This window comes from Podarcis raffonei, chromosome 15 (assembly GCF_027172205.1).
Source record: "Podarcis raffonei isolate rPodRaf1 chromosome 15, rPodRaf1.pri, whole genome shotgun sequence".
Lineage (NCBI taxonomy): Eukaryota > Metazoa > Chordata > Lepidosauria > Squamata > Lacertidae > Podarcis > Podarcis raffonei.
In genome coordinates this window covers 40,848,971-40,868,087 of record NC_070616.1, presented here as the reverse complement: position 1 = coordinate 40,868,087, position 19,117 = coordinate 40,848,971, and the positions used below count along the sequence as shown (strand labels likewise).

Genomic DNA, 19,117 nt, shown 5'->3' with positions numbered 1-19,117 from the left:
GCGTTCTTATTATTATTGCAGCCTCTTGAACACCCTGCTCTTGAAGGCTCTGGCAATGGCCTGCATTGATTAACGGTTCATCAGCAAGTCTGCTATTAATATTTATAAACCTTAAGTAATGCATAGATTTACTTACCTGATAGACCATATGCTGCCCTTTGTCCTGTCAAGGCACCTGAACAGGAGAGGGGATTGTAGCTCTGTGTCAAATTTCTAAGTATGATCTTGAGAGAGGTGGAGGGAATGGAGGTGGGGCAGAGATTCCCCATGAGGACCTACATCTCTCCTTCCTCATTAGTCCCCAAAGCACATCTTGGGTTTTCTACAACCTAAAGCTCAGGGATTATTTCTTTCCTTCAGAAATGTCTTTTTGTTTGTATGTTTAAAACCATTGGGTTGTGTTAGATTGTCTGCTTATTTTTTACAAAATATTTTGCCCTTCCTTGTGACTTTGACTGATTATGGTTGCAATCCTAAATACACTTTCTAGGGAATAAGTCCCACTGAACACAATGGGTCTTCTGAGTAAGGCTGCATGCCATTGCTCTCTTAGAAATCCTGGTGACAAGGAATTTGTGTGTGTGTGTGTGTTTTAAAAAAGATTTGTATTTCCTAAGGGTGAGTATCTATGCTGGGACTGGGGGCAGGAAGTGCACAGATGACTGTAAATTAACATTTAATGCTATGCATCTGAATGAATGAATGAATAATGCATAGCAATAAATGGCTTGGGGAAACTATTTGGACTGGGATGATACTGAATATGGATTAAAAATGATAATATTCCTGAACAGCATTTTGATTTACTTTATTAGACGGGTGTGTCCAAAGCTTGGTCAGATTTGTCTGCATGAGGCATGTCTTTCTTTTTGGTTTGGAAATGTCTCTGTACTAATCCACTCACATGCACTTGTCATATTTTATTGCAATTGCTCAGTGGGTAATTATTGGAATTGTTTGGAAATTTGAAGGCATTAGTCCATAATGAAAAACCACAAGATAATAATATACTGAAAAATGGCTAACCTTCCTTTGTTTGACAGTGGAACGGTCTCTCTTGGGAGGTTGCGGTCCCTTCCAACTCTACAATTTTATGATTCTATGGCTGAGGCAAAGCTATATTATGTGGATGGCATGAATGTTATGCATAGTCCCTTAAGAAGAGAAGAAGAAATCTGTTGGATCAGATCAAAGGGATATCTCCAGTCCAACAACCTGTATCCCACAGCGACCATCTTGATGCATCTGGAAGCTCACAAGAAAGTTATGAATGCAAAAGCCCTCCCCCATGGTTTTCTCCCAAGCAAGCAAGAGTCATTTAGGGATAAACCGCCCCTAAACGTAGAGGTTCAAGTTATCATAGCTAATAGTCATTGACAGGATGGTTTCATCCATGATTTCATCTAATTCTTTTTCTGTTCTTCTGCTGTTGTGCTGCCCAAGCTTTCTGTGGCAGTTATGGTGTGTGTGTGTGTGAATGAATTGTAAATGCTCATATGAGAATGTCAAGGTTTTGTATAATAATAATAATAATAATAATAATGTACTATTATTTATATGTTAACCATATGAATTTTTAATGGTATAATGTATTTATGTTTTGAAATGTAAGTTGCTTGGAGACCTTGGTAACAAACTAGTAATAAATCTAATAAATTACTATCATTGATATTCTTCACTTATTTTCTTACAATATATCCTGTCTTTCATCCATTCTGGAACACATGGTTCCCAGCCAGTAACTCATCCAGGCCCTGTCCAGATTCAGACGTGCTTAGCTTCAGCAAGCTGGTGGTTTCCTGTGCTTTCAAACAATTCCTACTGTATACCCAAGAAGTTTGCTCTGCTTATCCGTTTAAAGCTTGTTTTAACCTTGTTTTAAAGCGTTTTAACCTTTCTCGTGATTTAACAATGTCAAGTCAAACTTAACAATGTCAAACAATGTCAAGTCAAACTTAATTTCCTTGAATAAATTCTCCTCCCCACCCACCTTACATATATTATTTATTCTCGGGCAATCAGCTAGCTAATGGTTTGAGGTGCCTTCCGATCACACCCTGAAGGTACATCTAAGCCAGTCGTCGTCACCTCGTTAATAAAGGGGATGTTTTATTTTCTAAGATCAACATGCCCAAGGCCCAATCCTCTTTCCTGCCTGCTTCGGGGGTGGCTCTGGTTTCGTCACACTAGGAGCAAAGCGGCGTGGTGCTGAACGGACAGCGCCACCGGCGCGAGGCGAATAGAAGAGACCATCTCGCTCAACAAGAGGATCTCGTTGTAGGCAGAGCTTGAGGCTGGTTCCCTCCCCACTAACAGAGGGAATATCGGTTATCCTGAACAGGAGATCAGGAGCAAGGACTTTTCGAAAGTATCCATCGAAAACGCAAACTCCAGCTCAATGATAAGCGCACTTTTTCATGCAGGGATCCTAGGTTCGGTCTCCCCCAGCACCCTCCGGAGTAAAGGATCTCAGCTACCGGAGACCTTGAAGAGCTGCTGCCAGTCGGAGCAGGGCAGGGATGGAGAACCTGTGCCCCTCATGTGGTTGGACCCTAATTCCCATCAACCTCAACCAGCATGACTAATGGTCAGGGATAATGGGAGTTGTACTTCAACAGCATGTGGAGGGCCACATGTTCCCCATCTATGGAGCAGGCAATACTGGACTGGATTCTTCAATGACCCTCTCCCTTTGCCTTAGGCGCCCCTCCTCCCTTACACCGCTTCACCATACCCACAAGGACCGCAGCCTTGCCAAGGTCAAACCCTTATGGTCTGAATACTGCCTCTGCTTCTTTCCCTCCCCTTGGGGAAAAAAATCCAGCCTCACCAATGGCAGCTGTCTCTCGCCCCTACCCTCCCATCTCTTTTCAGACCCCAGGAGAGTAGGGTGAGGAGAGAGGAAGAACACTTCGACTCACATCAGGGGCTCCGCATATCTCTGACTCAGCATCCTCCCCCCACTGCCCAGATCAAACCCCCTCCCCAAATCCCCCCTCTTCTGTATACAAGCTTAGCCTTGAAAGCGGAGGGTGTGTGTGAAGAGGAAGAAGCCGGCAGCGTGCTAGCAGGAGACGCGAGGTGGGTGTGGCTGAGAGGAGCAAGCCTTCAGCCTCCCGACGCAGCCCCTCTTGCCAAAGTGGCGTGGTGGGCGTTGAACACCTCCCCGCCCCCCCTCACACAGACACACCTTCCAGCTTCCTCCCCACCACTTGTGGAAGCTGCAGTGCGCCCAGGGATCCACTCCCCCTTTCCCACCAGCTGATCCAGTCCATTTGCCAATTTCGTTTGTCACATCACTTCCGGATCAATTCCCAGTTTCTGCTGCAGAGTGAGTGAGGCTTTTTTTAAATTAAAAAAACCCTCTCTCTGCTTTGCCTGTCCCCTCCCCCTTCACATCATCCTCATCGTCATTTGGATGCTGCTGAGAACTTAAACCCACCCCTCCCGCCTGCACTGCTACTGACAGTCTCTCTCCCCCCTCGCCTCCTTCCCTCCCTGATCGCCTCTCAACTTTGCATCGCCTTCAGCCTTCCAGCTGCTGCCCTCCACCTCGCCCCACCAGCAGCCCGCCCTTCTCTCTATGAAGGCGGCCAGCAGTACAAAGGCTCGCCTTCCCCACCGCCCCGGCGTCCAGCCCTCGCTCGCCTCTGCAAGCCGCTAGCGCCAGCCGCCGCTTCCCCCGCCTCCAGGGCCAGAGCCGGAGCTCGGATCGGGAAGAGCTTTGCCTTTCGCAGCGAGACCCGACCCGGGGAGAGAGCGAGGGAGCCATGGCCGAGAAGAGGCAGCCGGGCAAGCCCACCGAGGACGAGGAGGAAGTTCCAGCCTTCTTCAAGAACCTGGGCTCCGGAAGCCCCAAGCCCCGGCAGAAATTCTGTGGCATGTTCTGCCCGGTGGAAGGCTCCCTGGAGAACAAAACCATCGACTTCGATTCCCTCTCGGTAGGACGCGGTTCCTCCTCCTCCTCCTCGGGCGGCAGGATCGTGGCCAAGCAGAAGGACGTGGCCCACCTCGGACCGGATGCTCAGTCCCATTATTCCTGGCAGAGCAGGAAGGGAGGGGAACCATCTGTTGATTTCGGGAGGAAGGTGGAGATCCGGAGAGCCACTGGCAAAGAGGCTTTGCAGAACCTGAACGACAAGGTGAGAGGTCTTTTTTGGTGCGGGGAGCGGGGGAGGGATCTGAGATCCAGTTGATCTTGGGCTCGCTTTTTCACCGGGGGCAGACAAAGTGAACGGGGAGGGGAACCGTGCTCAGACTGTCCCCATCGACAGATCGTCAGGGAGGTAATTCTGCTCTTTAGGGTGTGAGTGTGGCACGTGTGAGGCTGCAGCAACCTTCCATCCCAGCCCCGCCACCCATTTCTTTCAAGCTGGTAGACTTTTTCCTCCTTTTCTGCCTTAGGCATTTTCCGAGCAGTGGTATAATAAGGAAGCCCCACCCATCCTAATGCAGGTTCCAAGGCTGTAGGGAGTCAATTGCCAGACAAAGATGCTCACTGGCAAGCAAAACAAAACAAAAGCAAAACGAAACGAAAACAGCTACATTTGCAGATTGTGTGGACTAGGATCCTCTGTCTGCTTTGGAACTCTCCCAGACTCAGGTCATTTTGAAGGCATTGCCTTTAAACAGGGATTGGGAGACTCAGGGCCAAATTGGTCTCTGTCTGGCCCTTGGAGCACTCCCCAAGCCACACCCCTCACGAGCCATGCTACACACCCTCCTTGGGTGTTTTTGCTTGTTTGGAATATCCCTTAGAAGTCTGATAATGACTTTTGTTTGCCCTGATGGAGAATGGAGAGGGAATAGTGTGTTGAAACTATTGCATTGTACAAAGGTAACATTAAATTAATTGCTCCACCCATTTTTGCCTCTGGCCCTGGAAGCCTGCCCAGAAGGGAATGTGGTCCATGGACTGAAAAAAAAATCCCCCATCCCTGCTTTAAGAACTTGAGTTGAACTTGTGTTAGTCCAGAGAGAACCTTTCTTTGGGTGCACTTGGAGCAGTCAGTCTGTTAGGTAAATGGGATATTTGCTCCAAATCACAAATTACAGTACTGTTCCATTTCTGAGCCAGTGCTGGTCTGTCTGGTCTGACTACCTGTAGGCCTGGTCCCAAAGGGAAAGATGTACTTTGGAAGCTGTCATATTGAATCAGACCCCTCATCCAACCTGCTCAGTACTGTCAACACTGACTGGCAGTAGCTCTCCGGGATTTTCAGCAGATGTATTTTCCAACCCAACTTGGACACACTGGGGATGGAATCCAATGTGGTTGCTGTTAGTAATATAATAATAATAATAATAATAATAATAATAATAATAATATAATTAATAATAATAAATTGTATTATTTATACCCCGCCCATCTGACTGGGTTTCCCCAGCCACTCTGGGCGGCTCCCAACAGAATATTAAAAATACAATAAAATAGCAAACATTAAAAACTTCCCTAAACAGGGCTGCCTTCAGATGTCTTCTAAAAGTCAGATAGTTGTTTATTTCCTTAACATCTGATGGAAGGGCATTCCACAGGGTGGGTGCCACAACTGAGAAGGCCCTCTGCCTGGTTCCCTGTAATCTCAATTCTCACAGGGAGGGAACCGCCAGAAGGCCCTCGGAGCTGGACCTCAGTTTCTCGGCTGAACAATGGGGGTGGAGACACTCCTTCAGGTATACTGGGCTGAGGCCGTTTAGGGCTTTAAAGGTCAGCACCAACACTTTGAATTGTGCTTGGAAACGTATGGGTCACCTTCAAAGGTAGCCCCACATAGAGCAGTAGTCCAAACGGGAAATAACTAGAGCATGTACCACTCTGGCGAGACGGTCTGCGAGCAGGTAGGGTCTCAGCCTGCGTACCAAAAGGAGCTGCCCTGGACACAGAATTGACCTGCACCTCCATGGACAGCTGTGAGTCCAAAATGACTCCCAGGCTTCACACCTGGTCCTTCAGGGGCACAAGTTACCCCATTCAGGACCAGGGAGTCCTCCATACCCATCTGCACCCTGTCCCCCCCAAACAGTACTTCTGTCTTGTCAGGATTCAACCTCAATCTCTTAGTCACCATCCATCCTCCAGCTGCCTCAAGACACTCACATAGGACCGCCTTCACTGGTTCTGATTTAAAAGAGAGGTAGAGTTGGGTGTCATCTGCATACTGATGAACACCCAGCCCAAACCCCCTGATGATCTATCCCAGCAGCTTCATATAGATGTTAAAAAGCATGGGGGAGAGGACAGAGACCTAAGTCACCCCACTTGAGAGGTAGGGTAGAACTGGGGAGCAGAAGTACAGGGCCCCCCTCAGCAGAGACAGCATGGAGGGACTAAGGGCATAGGAGAGCCAACTTACTACATTTTGAAGTGAGTGAAGTACTCACCATAGGAAAGATGAGCCACCCAGACCATTTGGCCCAGAGCCCAAAATTTCCTGACTGCATTACTGATTGATGCAGTAATGAAACTCACTCTATGCAAACAGGCGTCTGAGGCTGAGAGACAGCCCTTCCCTTACAAAAACCCAGTTCCCCTGCAGCTGGCCCTAGAGCAAAAGACATTGGACATTGTTCTATTGATTTCAATAGGGAATGAGTGGGTAGCAGTTTCAGTCTGAGGCCCACATACCCCCATGGACAACCCCCAGGGGGCCACATGCTTCAGGTGGGCGTGACCAGAGACAAAAGTGGGTGGAGCAAAGGATGAAATACTTAGCTTTGCACAGTAAGCTACATTCCACCCATGCAAAATATGTCAGGTTTCCACACACCCACAGTTCTTCATCCAGGCATGCTAGAGTCTTTGGCACCAACAGTTAAGCACTTAAAGAGTGGGTGGAACAGGACCAATGAGGGGAGTGGCATGGGGAAATGTTGTGGTCCAGGGAGATTCCTGAGGGCCAGATAAAGATGCCCCTAGCCCTGAGGATCCCCTCCTCTGCAATAGGGTTTAGGGTGCTTATCTTATACAAGCACGAGGCTTGATAGAATATGTTGTGGGATGTGAATGATGGTCTCAATAATGAGAGAGGGGATGTAGAGCCATCTCAGTACCTTAGGTGAAAAAAATCTGTCCACCTTCACTTGCAAACCTTCAAAGGTGTCATACATAAAGACCAGGGAAATATAATATATGATGCTGTACAAAAAAATGTTGTGCGTTTCTTAGCACCTCTTGGTCAATCCTGTGAAGGGCTGCCTGCCATGTCTTATGAGTGTCACTGCCCTAAATGGCTGCCTCCAGTCTCCACCTAATGAGAAAGCAATGCATCCCCTGCCTGGGTAGGGGAGAAGAAGAGAAGGTGGAGAAAATGGAGAGAAAGATTTCTCCTCTACAATAGCACTCAGGGGTATCCAGTAGATCTGGGACAGAGAAAAAGGAGGAATCATTTCACACAATGTACAAGTAACTTATGGAATTCATTCCGGTAAGACATGGGGATGACCACTAGCTAGGATAGCTTTAAAAGTGGATTAGGCAAACTTAAAGATGAAATATTTATATCAACAGTTATTAGTCAAGACAGTGATGTAGAACCTCAATGACCAGAGGCAGTGTATCTCTAACAGTTGCTAGGAAGAAGATCTCTGTTAGCTCAGCCAATGGTCCATCCTGTCCAGCATCCCAGTTCTCCCAGTGGCCAACTAGATTCCTATGGGAAGCCTGAAAGCAGAACATGAGCACAACAGCACTGTCCCAATTTGTGATTTCCAACAACCGACATTCAGCCTCCATGTCCCAACTGGAGGCTCCCCTGAAGAATCTGGCTCCCCCTGTGGGAAGCAAGATGGACCTTTGGTCTTATCTGGCAAGTGTCGCGGGTTATGGTTCGAGCAAGCCATTTTTAAGGGGCTACCAAAATGGGGTGGGGAGGGGGTGGGAATTAATAACTCCTTATTTAATAATCACTCAACTGTCAGAAATACTGCCTGTTGCAAGTACAGGCAGCCAAGGCATATGTTGACCACTATGTTTATCCCTTTTTCTGTACCATTTCATTTTCTTTTTATGGCAATGGTTATAAAAAGAAGCAGGTCTTTCCTTTTTGCAAACACATCTTTGAGGCACAGTTCCGGCTGGCTGTGAACAGTTGCTTTCTAAGAGCAATATATAAGCAACTTCAAACAAGCTTCTCCGGGATGTCAGCCAAGGGATACTGCCACACTCTGCATTTTCCTTTGCCATTAAAGAGCTCACATTTGCAGCTTTGAAGATCAGAAGCAGCTAAGTCTACCCAGCAACTAACAGACTTTCCGTTTCAAAGCAGAAAGTGGCTTTTTGTGTACTTCCGCTTGCACAGCAGCTACAATCTCTTTATCTAGGTAGCATCTAAGGAATGTGGCTGATGCACCACTTTGTTAGATATTACACAATTGCAGCTCCCCTAAGTGCTTGAATTTTCAGGAGTCACCAGCTCAGCTTATCACCTCAGAGAAAACCCCTATCCTCTCTGTGGAAACCAAATGACAAGTTTACAAACTCTATTTTTAAAGCACACCCCCCCAAATTTTGTGTGTGAATGAGGGCCATACTAAATTTGACACCATTCATGCAAGCAGTATGATTAAAAAAAAAGTGGTGAGGATCTGCCCAGTGGTCAGATCCAGGACTGGCCCACCCTCCATAGGCCCTCCTTGAAGGTGGGCATGGACACCTACCTGTCAATCACCTGATATTATATGGTGATTCAAATTTTATGCTGGTAGCAGGCACAGGTTCATATATGATCTTAGTGCTGTAGACCCACAGTGCTAAAATTGGACGTGAGTCATTGCTTGCCAACTTGGACTGGCTCCCCATCTGTATGAATGGGCAGCAGTGCTATCAGGGCAGGTAGGAAGTCCCCCAAACACAGTAAGGTTGGCTTAGCACATTTTGAAGTAAGTGAATAATAAAGCCCCCCCCCCGCATAAGGCCATTTAGTTTCGGGCATCAATACCATTAAGCCCAGAGTCTAAAATATCCTATCTGCAGGGGGACAAAGTGTCAACCCCCCCCTCCCCCACCAAAGTCCTAATATAGACCAAGCCTCATCTAACTCTTTTTGACATGTAAAGAGCCATTCACACTATTGCTAATTGTGTGAATGGCATCACATTTAATTTATTCCAAGACAAACATTTATTTGAAACTGCATAGAAAGCTGCCAATCCTGTCAGACCATTGATCCATCTATGTCATGACTGTCTACACTGACTGGCATTGGCTCTCCAGGGTTTCATATGATGGGCATTCCTACCTGGAGATGTTGGGAATTGAACTTGGGATATTCTGCATTAACCAGAGACCCGGGATTGGCTGCAGGTCCCTATCAATTGTGTACTTGGCCATTAACTTAGATTTTCTGCCACAAAATCTGTATGTCAATTGTACTTGGAGCCTTGTACCTGTGTGGAACCTGTTTCCAATCCTACGACAGTTTTGCACTGATAAACTTAGCTCAACATTAAGCTGGAATGCTGAAACACAGCAGAGAAATATTCATCAATGCGGCTGAGCAAACTTTTCTAGTGCGGGGACAGGCCTGGGGGTCAAATGTGGCCCTCCAGGCTTTTCTATCCAGCCCTTGGGACTCTTCCCAGGCTAAACCCTTTGTTGGCCCTAGTTTGCAACCTCCTTGATTGTATTTGCCTGGCTAGAATGTGTCCATGGACTCTGATCGTGCTTTTCGCTTGCAAAATATAGAGGGTGTATGCAAGTGTGTGTCAAAACTATCTTACAGGTAAAATGTGCATGCTCTACTCTGCTTAGTTCACTGTTGTCTATGACCTCCTGCCCACCACTAGCAAGTATCCACCCAATACTGCCTGGAAGATAACGCTGCCCTCGAACTGCTCTAGTGATTTGATAAGGGTGATTCTGCCTCTGATATATGCTTCCAAACCCAGGCATAACTCCTTTTTAGCTGAGTGTCATTCACTTGGCTTTGGGCTCATAGAGAATTTCTTTGCTCCCTTACTGTTGGCCTTCTCTAGCAGTCATGCCCCATTCCTTGATCTTTCAGCATTGGGTTATATTTTACTCACAGTGGCAACCTCACTTACACTCCCTCCTCTCCACCATGCAACTAAATGAGTGCATGCAACAGAACAGGGTGGGAAAGCTGTGATAATCCAGATAACACAAAGCACAAATCAAAGCACCAAGCACACATGCCTCTGCATGCGGTATCTTATGTGGCACATACTTTTAAGTGCCTGACAAGTGCCTGTACATTTCTCGCTCAAATGAGTGAGGTTGCCACTGTGGCTCTTGATTGTCAAGCTGTTGACCCCTATTGCCACAAGGGTTGTATGAATATTCAGATGTAGGATTTATTGTGTGAATTTCATCAGTTGCAATGCTAGCACTTCTGCCGCAATTTCTAACATTCCTTTTACACTAGAGTACCTGTTGCATTATGGAACTATCACTTTTTGACTAATGTACTGCAATGTCACGCTAATTTTTAAACAGTGGGAAAGAACTGGGATACCACCCCAATTTTCATCTTGTGAAATTGCAACACAAAATGCCCATGATTTTCCAAGTTTACAGGGTTGCATGTGGACTTTTTCTGGAAACAATTTAACACAGAAATGATTACTAAATTTCCATTAGATTCCACTAGATTTCTAGAAGTGGCTTTTACATCATGTGTGATATCAAAAAAGTGAAAATTTACAGGCAAGGAAAAGTTGCAAAGAATGAATAAAGTCCTGTCTGAATGCAGGCTTCAGCAATCTCAGTTTCTCTTTCTCATTTTTTCCCACTATCAAATTCAGTTCTCTAAATTTCCACATCAGATTGAGGATTTTTTGTGGGCGTGGGGATCCTCATGAAAATTCGTAAGCATTTTGGTGTGAATTTCTTCAAATATACACATTTTTGCAAAACAATTTCCCCTAATATAATGCATTTTAATACATTATTTTACCAATACACGCATCTATATGCACACTTTAAATCCTGGGGTCCCTTACCAGCACCCCTTGCAATTTACACATGCTTTAAAGTTCATAGATAACCATATGGATGGTTAGGGAAATACCGGTACATCTGTAGCTTAAAAATCAGGTCACATTTCCACATTTTTCCTGTGAGCATGAGATATTTAAATTCATATTTTCAGTCCATTTGTAGCACACCATCTACACTTCCAAATGTAATATTTTATACTGGGAGAAATCAGGATGGTAAAAGCTTCAAGTATATTAAAAATCAAACATACTCTGCCTGCAGTTGTAATGTTGCAAGGTGGTTGATGTAAAAGAGTTTGTTGCATAAGAGGGTGAAGAACTCAGAATTTATTAACAACTTGTGGAATGGTGGGAGATTGAGCAATGATTAGGGGTTGTACTACCACCACCAACAAACAATAAATATCTAGTCGAGTCTACACTGTGTTCCGTTTTAATGTGCACACATTTTTATGAGAATTGTTTAATGTTCTTGTAAATGCTTAGATACTGAATCCTGATTTAGTCCTTCATCCCCTCCCCACCCCGGCTTTCTTATGAGTTCTCATCTTGTTAACAGTTCAGGTATTTAGTGACAGCAAATCAGTGTATTAAGTATTAGTAGAAGAAATAATAATGTTTCCCCTTTAAGAAAAGGTAGTGCCTTTCCCTTTTCCAGACCTCACGGCAGGCTGGAAAATGAAGGCACAGTAATATTCTAGTTTCTGTTGGCTCTGCCCAGAGCGGGGGGGGGGGGAACTCCCTCTCTCCTTTGCAACCTAGTTCAGTTTATTTATTTATTTATTTTATTTATTGAATTTATATACTACCCTATATCTGGAGGTCTCAGGGTGGTTCACAGAAAAGATCACAATAAGAACAGTAACTCAATAACACTGCCCCCCCCCAAGAGTCAAATTTTAGAAGGGTATGGCGCCTAAAGGTGTTTAATGAAGGCACCTGGTGAACCTCCCTGGGGAGCCACTGCAGAGAAGGCCTCTTCTTGTGTTGCCCCCCTCTGGACTTTTTGAGGAAGAGGCACACGAAGGAGGGCCTCAGAAGATGATCTCAGGGTCCGGGTAGTTTAGTTCTTGCAAGCCCAGGAAGAGGAATAAGCTCATTCATTCTTACAGAACTCCACCAAAGACTCCATAGAGAACTCTATAGAGAACTTCATAAAGAGCTCCCTAACCACATTCATTCAGAGCCAAAAGAACAGCCTACTGGAATGTGAGTAAATACTTCTACATGTGCCCTGTGAGCTTCAATAAAATAAATGTCTAAGAGCTTTGTGGACTTTTGTTTATATTATCCAGACTGAGAGAAGTCTCAGGATGGAGCATTAACCATTTCTCCTCCATTGTTCATATTCTGATTACCTTCACAGTCCACTTCAGAAGTTTATTGCTGCAATAAACCAGCTTTCATATCATTTAACCACTCTGGTTCCCTCCCCACCTTTTATGAAACAGATTTTCAGGCCCAGGGTCCAAATGCAGCCATCCAGGTTTCTCTTTCTCCGCCACAGGACCATCCACTCCTCCTCCCCAGCCACACCTGCCACCGGCTTTGTTTCAAACCTGGCTTTACTGTTTTTGCATTTTGGAATGTGTCTTAGAAGTTTGAGAACTGCTTTTGTTTGCTTGGATGGAGAATAGAGAAGAGTGTGAGGGTGTGTGAGTCACTTTGAAAGGTGAGAAAGACTTGTCTTCAAGCCCATCTGCAAAAGAAAAATGTTCCTTTGCTCACATGGTTCAACTGCAAACTGCGTGGGCAAAAGAAGTGAGGATGTAGCTGCTGCTGGTCAGCTGTGGCTGCAAATACTGCTTCCTTGGCTCTTGTGATTTTGCCTGTATCGAGAATATTTGCTACATGGCAAATATTCAATAATGTGGCACTGAAGAGGGCACCCTGCTGCATCATAACAACCAGGCAGATGGATAAGGGAGGAGGCATTCCATCAAGTAAGTAGACCTTTCCTAGGATTTTGCATATCACAACAAGCATCTTTAACTTGGCTCAGCAAATTGAGAGCCAATGCCACACCTTCAAAACTGGTGCAATATGTTTTGCAAAGTTGTCCTGATTAATAACCTAGTAGGAGGTGATATAAGGGACATGGGTGGCGCTGTGGGTTAAACCACAGAGCCTAGGACTTGCCAATCAGAAGGTTGGAGGTTTGAATCCCTGTGACGGGGTGAGCTCCCGTTGCTCGGTCCCTGCTCCTGCCAACCTAGCAGTTTGAAAGCACAAAGTGCAAGTAGATAAATAGGTACCACTCTGGTGGGAAGGTAAATGGCGTTTCCGTGCTCTGCTCTGGTTCGCCAGAAGTGGCTTAGTCCACATGACCCGGAAGCTGCACGCCGGCTCCCTTGGCCAATAAAGTGAGATGAGCGCCGCAACCCCAGAGTCGTCCGCGACTGGACCTAATGGTTAGGGGTCCCTTTACATTACCTTTAGGAGGTGATATAGAAAATAGAGGGGGTGGCTTTTGCTGCCTAATTCCCCAAGGTACTGAGTCCCCTAAGTGCGTGATTGGTCAGAGATGAATGGATGGAGGCAGTATGCAGTGAAAGCAAGGCAAATCTTTATTTTTCTGTTGCAACAGACTTCCCTCCCCTCCTTGCAAGGAGGTAAGGGAGACCCGGAACAAAAGTGTGCAAACCCCTTTAAAGACTTTTGAAATCGCCCACCCCTTAGCCAAAGACCATCCAAAAAGCATCGTACATACATCACCGAAGGAGATAGTCTTCCACAGATATTTGAGTGTTGCTTTTCTCCTGTCTATCAGGATACCTAATAATGGTCACCGATTGCCTGTGCCGCCTGACCATTCCATTGAGATGGTAAATAGTTTAGTTCCTGAATTTCTTATTTACAAACTTATACCTATTGACAGTTCCCTCAGCTTAGCAGAAACTTGCCAGACTGGATTTGCAGGGAGGAGTAAGCCCCCTAGAGTCCAGGCAGTTTTGTTAATAGGATTTGCAACTCAAATGACAATTGGAAAGTTTCCCCATTTGTTTCCTCTTACTGCAGAGGAATATTTGAGGTCATTTTGGGACCAAATCACACAGAACACATAACAGTAGTCTAGTAGGAGGAGGTGGCAGAACCTGGCGGGGGGTAGCTCCCTATGATTTGTTTGCAAAGCATTTTGAGGATAAAATCACTTGCATCTACTAGGTTTTTGACTCGGTTGTTACAGAATCTGAAGGGGTGTCCAGAGTGCTGTCTAGTCTCGTTGTGTTGGATGAGTTTCAGTTGGTAAGGCTTGAGAATGTAGACAAGGTGCTTGGATCAGTCAGGGTGAACCTGATAAAAACTAGCAGGAAGAGAACAGTTGGCTAGGCCAGGGGGTGGTCCCTACCTGCTTGAATGAGGCAGTGGTAAGAAGCTCACCCTAGATTTGGAAAATCTTAATTAACTACTGGTCACTTGCCAATCTCCCGTTCTTGGGCAAGGTTCTTGAGTGGGTGATTGTAGACCAAATCCAGGCACTCTAGGAGAAAACTGGTTTTCTAGATTCATTTCATTTGGGGTTTTAGCCAAGGTTCGGCACAGAAACGACTTTGGTCGTCCTGTATGATGGCCATTGTCAGGAGGGAGACAGGGGCAACGTGTCCTGTTAATTCTCCTTGACCTCTCAGCAGATTTTGATACTATCAACCTTGGAGATCATCCTTCTGGGCTGGCTGTCTAAGGTGCAGGTGGGTGACACTGCTTTGTGGTGGTTCTGGTCATACTTGAATAGTTGTTCCTAGAGGGTGATGCTTGGGGAGTGCCCTTTGGCCCAATGGAGCCCTCAGTGCAGTGTTTCTCAGGTTTTTATCTCCTGTGCTGTGTCACATCTACATGAAACAGGCCAGGAGGGGTCATCCAGAGTTTTGGAGTACATTGTCAGCAATATGCTGATGATGCACAGCCCTACTTCTTTTTATCTGCAGGTGTGGAAGTGGCTGTGCTGGACTGTTGTCTTGCCTTGGTAATGGACTGGATGAGTGTCAACAAACTGAAGCTCAATTCAGATAAGACTGAGGCACTGTCACTGGGCAGTTCCCTGGACTGGATGGATGAGAGGTTGCCTGCTCTTGATCTGACGGAGCAGGTACATGGCTTGAGGGTACCTCTACATTCATTGTTGTTCCTTGAGCTTCCGTTGGCCTTCCATCAGCTTTGGCTGGTGGTCCAGCTGCATCTCTATGGAGCTAACTTCTGTTCTCTATGCTCTGGTAACCTCTAAGGTAGATCACTGCAACATGTTATACATGGGGCTGACTCTGAAGATCATTTGGAAACTTCAACTGATGCAGAATTTGGTGGCCAGCTTGCTCACCAGGGCAAGACAGTTTGAGCATATCACACCGATCCAGGCCCAACTGCACTGGCTGCCTATTACTTTCTGGGCCCAGTTCAAAGTACTGGTTATGACCTATAAAGCCTTAAACAGCTCAGAACCACAATACATCAAGGACTGCCTCTCTCCATATGAACCTACCTGGATCCTGAGATCATCATCTGAGGCGCTTCTTCATGTGCTTCCTCCACAAGAGGTCTGGAGAGTAGCAACATGAGAACAGACCTTTTCTGCAGTGGCTCCCTGTTTGTGGAATGCTTTCCCAGGGAGGTTCACCAGGTGCCTTCATTACATACATTTAGGCACCAGGTGAAAATGTTTCTTTATTACCAGGCCTTTAGTTAATTAAACCATAGATGGCTTTTTAAATGTTTGTGAGAAGGGGGTTATTGGCTTGTTTTTCTTTTTATTATGTATTTTGTTCTCTCATTTTGTATTTTTGTGTTGTAAAATGCCCTGTGAACTTACAATGAAGGGTGGCATGCCAAACAAACAAACAAACAAACAAACAAACAAACAAGTTTCAGCAACTTCTCTATGGAAACAAAGTTAACACATTTGGGGCTTTTTTAATTTGGAGAAAAGTTCATGACTACAGAGGGAAATGATAAAAGGTAAAGGTAAAGGGACCCCTGACCATTATAGGCATATATAAAATAAGAAGGATGGGTAGTCCCTCTGGTGGCGGACACATTGTGCTCCTTCTGGGTTAGATTTTCCACTTTTGGTACCCACCCTTCACTCAGTTCTCACCTATGGCTCCTAGAAGCTGTCAGCCTGCGAGCCAGTGGGTCTCAAACTCTATGTGAGGTAGGGAGGTCCCCTGCATGTGGAAAATGGCTTTGGCAGATTGAGCAGACGAGACCAATAGTGGGCCCAACAGTTAAGAAGGCAGTTTCTGCATGCGCTGTTGAGGGAAATGAGGGGCAGATGGGGCTTGTCAGCCTGGGAAGGTAGCCCATCTAGGAAAAGGAAAACTCTGATCCTAACCCTCTGCTGCCTTGTGGAATTTCCTCAGGAGAAGAGAAGGCTAAGGAGTAAGCCCTACACAAATCTGGAGTGGAGTCCTTAAGACAGTTGGAAAGCTCCTTGTATGCTTCCTTCTGGCAACTCCTGCAGCCAAGCTGGTGCCAAACGTATTGCTATGCTTTCCTTTGGACCACATCAGTGAGGCTGAAGGGGTGGTGGTCTTGCCATCTGGGGAGCCCAGGACCTCCAAGCACACTGCCAGGCTTGCAGCCCAGGGATGTTATTTCAGTGCTGCTAACGTGGCAGTTTGACTTCACCCCTAGAGGAACACTCCATTATCTCTCGAGGCAGACAGATGGCAACCAAGGTGTGGGGGGGAGTGGATGAATCCCTCTTCTCTTGCTCTGTAACTCAGAACTCTAGATTGCTGAAGGACTTTGACTGACAGTACATTCAGCACAGACAAAAGAAAGTATTTCTTTATGTAGCACATAATCACAGCATTAGAAGTAACCTGAGAGGTTACCTACCACACACACACACACACACACACACACACACATATAATGCATTTTTACAACTTATATATACATCATACAATATTCATCATTTATCTCTTATCCTCACACTTCCCAGTCCATCTCTCCATGGCATTCTAGGTAGTCTTTTGTCGGCTGCATATTCTATTATTCCACCCATTTTTGTCTCAGATCTTCCTTTATTTAGTGTTATCTGCTGTTCATGTGTACATTCCTACTTGTAGGTTAAATTGACTATTGTACCCTTTAAGACAGTGTTTCCCAGCCTTTTCCTGAACATGGCCCCCTTCTGACTTTCCTTCTTTCTTGTGCCCCCCCCCATGGGGGGCAGGGGACAGTTGTCCTCCAAATAAGTAAAAACCAATACAAATCTGAGGTTCTGCCCCCCCAACCAAAATCCTGGCTACACCCATGTCCCTCCCCATTCTACCGGTAGAAAGGTAGCTATTTAAGTGTTTTGTTTGTGAATAGAACATGTTTTATTTATGATTTTTATAATTTATACAAAATACAATTACATAAACTGATAGGAACATAATGAAATAGTGTTGAAGAAGAAAAGCATAGAATCCTGGAGCTGGAAGGGACCTCGAGGGTCATCTTTCTAGTGCAACCCCTGCAATGTAGGAAACTCAGCTAAAGCATCCATGACAGATGGCAAACTTCTGCTTAGAAACCTCCAAGGAAGGAGAGTCCAGAACCTCCTGAGGGAAATCCATCCTCCATGTATTATAAAAAGTAAGCAACACTTATTTGGCACAGAGGGGGAAACCTACAGATAAAATCCAAAAGGTGCACAGGGAGTTCTGGTACATATTATTTTGTAGCAGGCAGAGAAATTAATAGTTTTCGGGTTTTCCAGCTATGTTGCGAACTCAATGGCGGTAGCTCCTTGCAGCTCTCCACAGGCAGCGAGGACATTCAGGCAGGGGAAAGCCAGGATTTATGAGGCAAAAATCCTGGCAATGCTCCCCAGTGGGGTCTGGGGAGTTCACGGCATCCTGCCAACATGAAAGGCAGAGCAGGTGCGACCTGGGAGTGTGTCCCTGCCATGCTTCCATCTCCAGCATGATTTGTGGTTGGTTCCCGTATAATTCGGACAATTGGCTTTAATCAAGAGGCACTCCTGGACCAACATTTGCTAATAGGCTGCAATAAGTCAGCTGCCCAAAGGACTCTGCTTGGCTCTTTGAAGGTACTGCATTGGCCTGAATATAAGCTGCACTTTTCCCCCAAATTCCGACCGTGAAAAGTTAAATTGCGGCTTATATTTGTGACCCTACGGTATGCAGCCAGGAGCGCAGGGCAAACAGCGCCAGGAGCGTGGCAAAGCGGCGCCAGCCTTGTGCATAGTACCTCGTCCTCTCCCTTGAGGCTGGGAAAGGAGAGAGTGAGGAAGGGGAAAAGCTGCCGGCAACACAATGCCCCCCCCCCCCAGTATGCACCCAGGAGCAGCAAGGAAGGGAGCAGTTTATATTTGGGTATTTTCTTCTTCTTTTCTTCCACCCCGTCCAATTTTAAAGTTGCAGCTTATATTCGGGTGCGGCTTATATTCAGGCCAATACGGTATCTGAATGTTTCCTTTGAAGCTTGAGAATCCTTACAACAGCTGGGAAAGGAAGGGGGTGGTTTGTGCTTTATTATGGTTTTTGAATAGTCTCCTTTTTTCCTGTCCTCCCCTGCATAATGAAAAGGATGTGTGTAGCTGCTGCTATGTTATTCTGTTTGTTACTTTGGAAAAGAGGGAGGAGGCTTTTGATTTATGCTCAACAAGGAATTTTACAAGGCTTTACTATGCTCTCCCCCACTTGACCGAGGCTGAATGGACTTTATTTAAAATTATTCCTGGACTGCTGGGTGGGGGGTGGGAATGTACTGCTGCCGAACAGATGTGGCAAAGAGGCTGAATTTCAGAAAAGATCTTGCTTTTAACTGTGTGCCGAGGAAGAACTCCAGAGTGGAATTTTAATGGCAGAGTTTGGATAGGCATTCTGTGAGTTATTGATGACTGCAGCTCATACGCTAGTTGGTAAACAGCTCATACGCTAGTCAGTAAACAGCGGAAGGTGTGGAATGTGATCTTGTACCATCCAGATAAACACTGCAAAGAACTGAACAATAGAAGATAGTAATTAACTCTCCCAGCACACCAGGTCTGGAACAACAATGTATATGAAGGACTGCATACATGAAATGGATTACTTATTTATAAGGTGTAACGGAGGTGCTATTCGTAAGGTGAAAAAAGCAGCCAGCTGGAAGAATGGTTTAACGGCAAGTGAAGGATGTCAACTGGACTCTAAACAAGAAATGATGC

The 19,117-nt window shown here is 45.7% G+C and overlaps 1 protein-coding gene across 2 annotated transcripts in view; it reads left to right on the top strand.

Annotated features, from left to right (window-relative positions):
• The first annotated feature begins 3,492 nt into the window (after nt 1-3,492).
• DPYSL2 (dihydropyrimidinase like 2) overlaps nt 3,493-19,117 on the top strand; it is an 81,953-nt gene continuing 66,328 nt past the window's right edge. The window contains exon 1 of one of the 2 annotated variants that reach the window (XM_053367687.1): nt 3,493-4,142. In XM_053367687.1, the coding sequence (XP_053223662.1) occupies nt 3,771-4,142 (372 nt within the window). In that variant the 5' untranslated portion in view covers nt 3,493-3,770. The remainder of the gene's footprint in view (nt 4,143-19,117) is intronic. The other variant, XM_053367688.1, reaches the window with a different exon arrangement.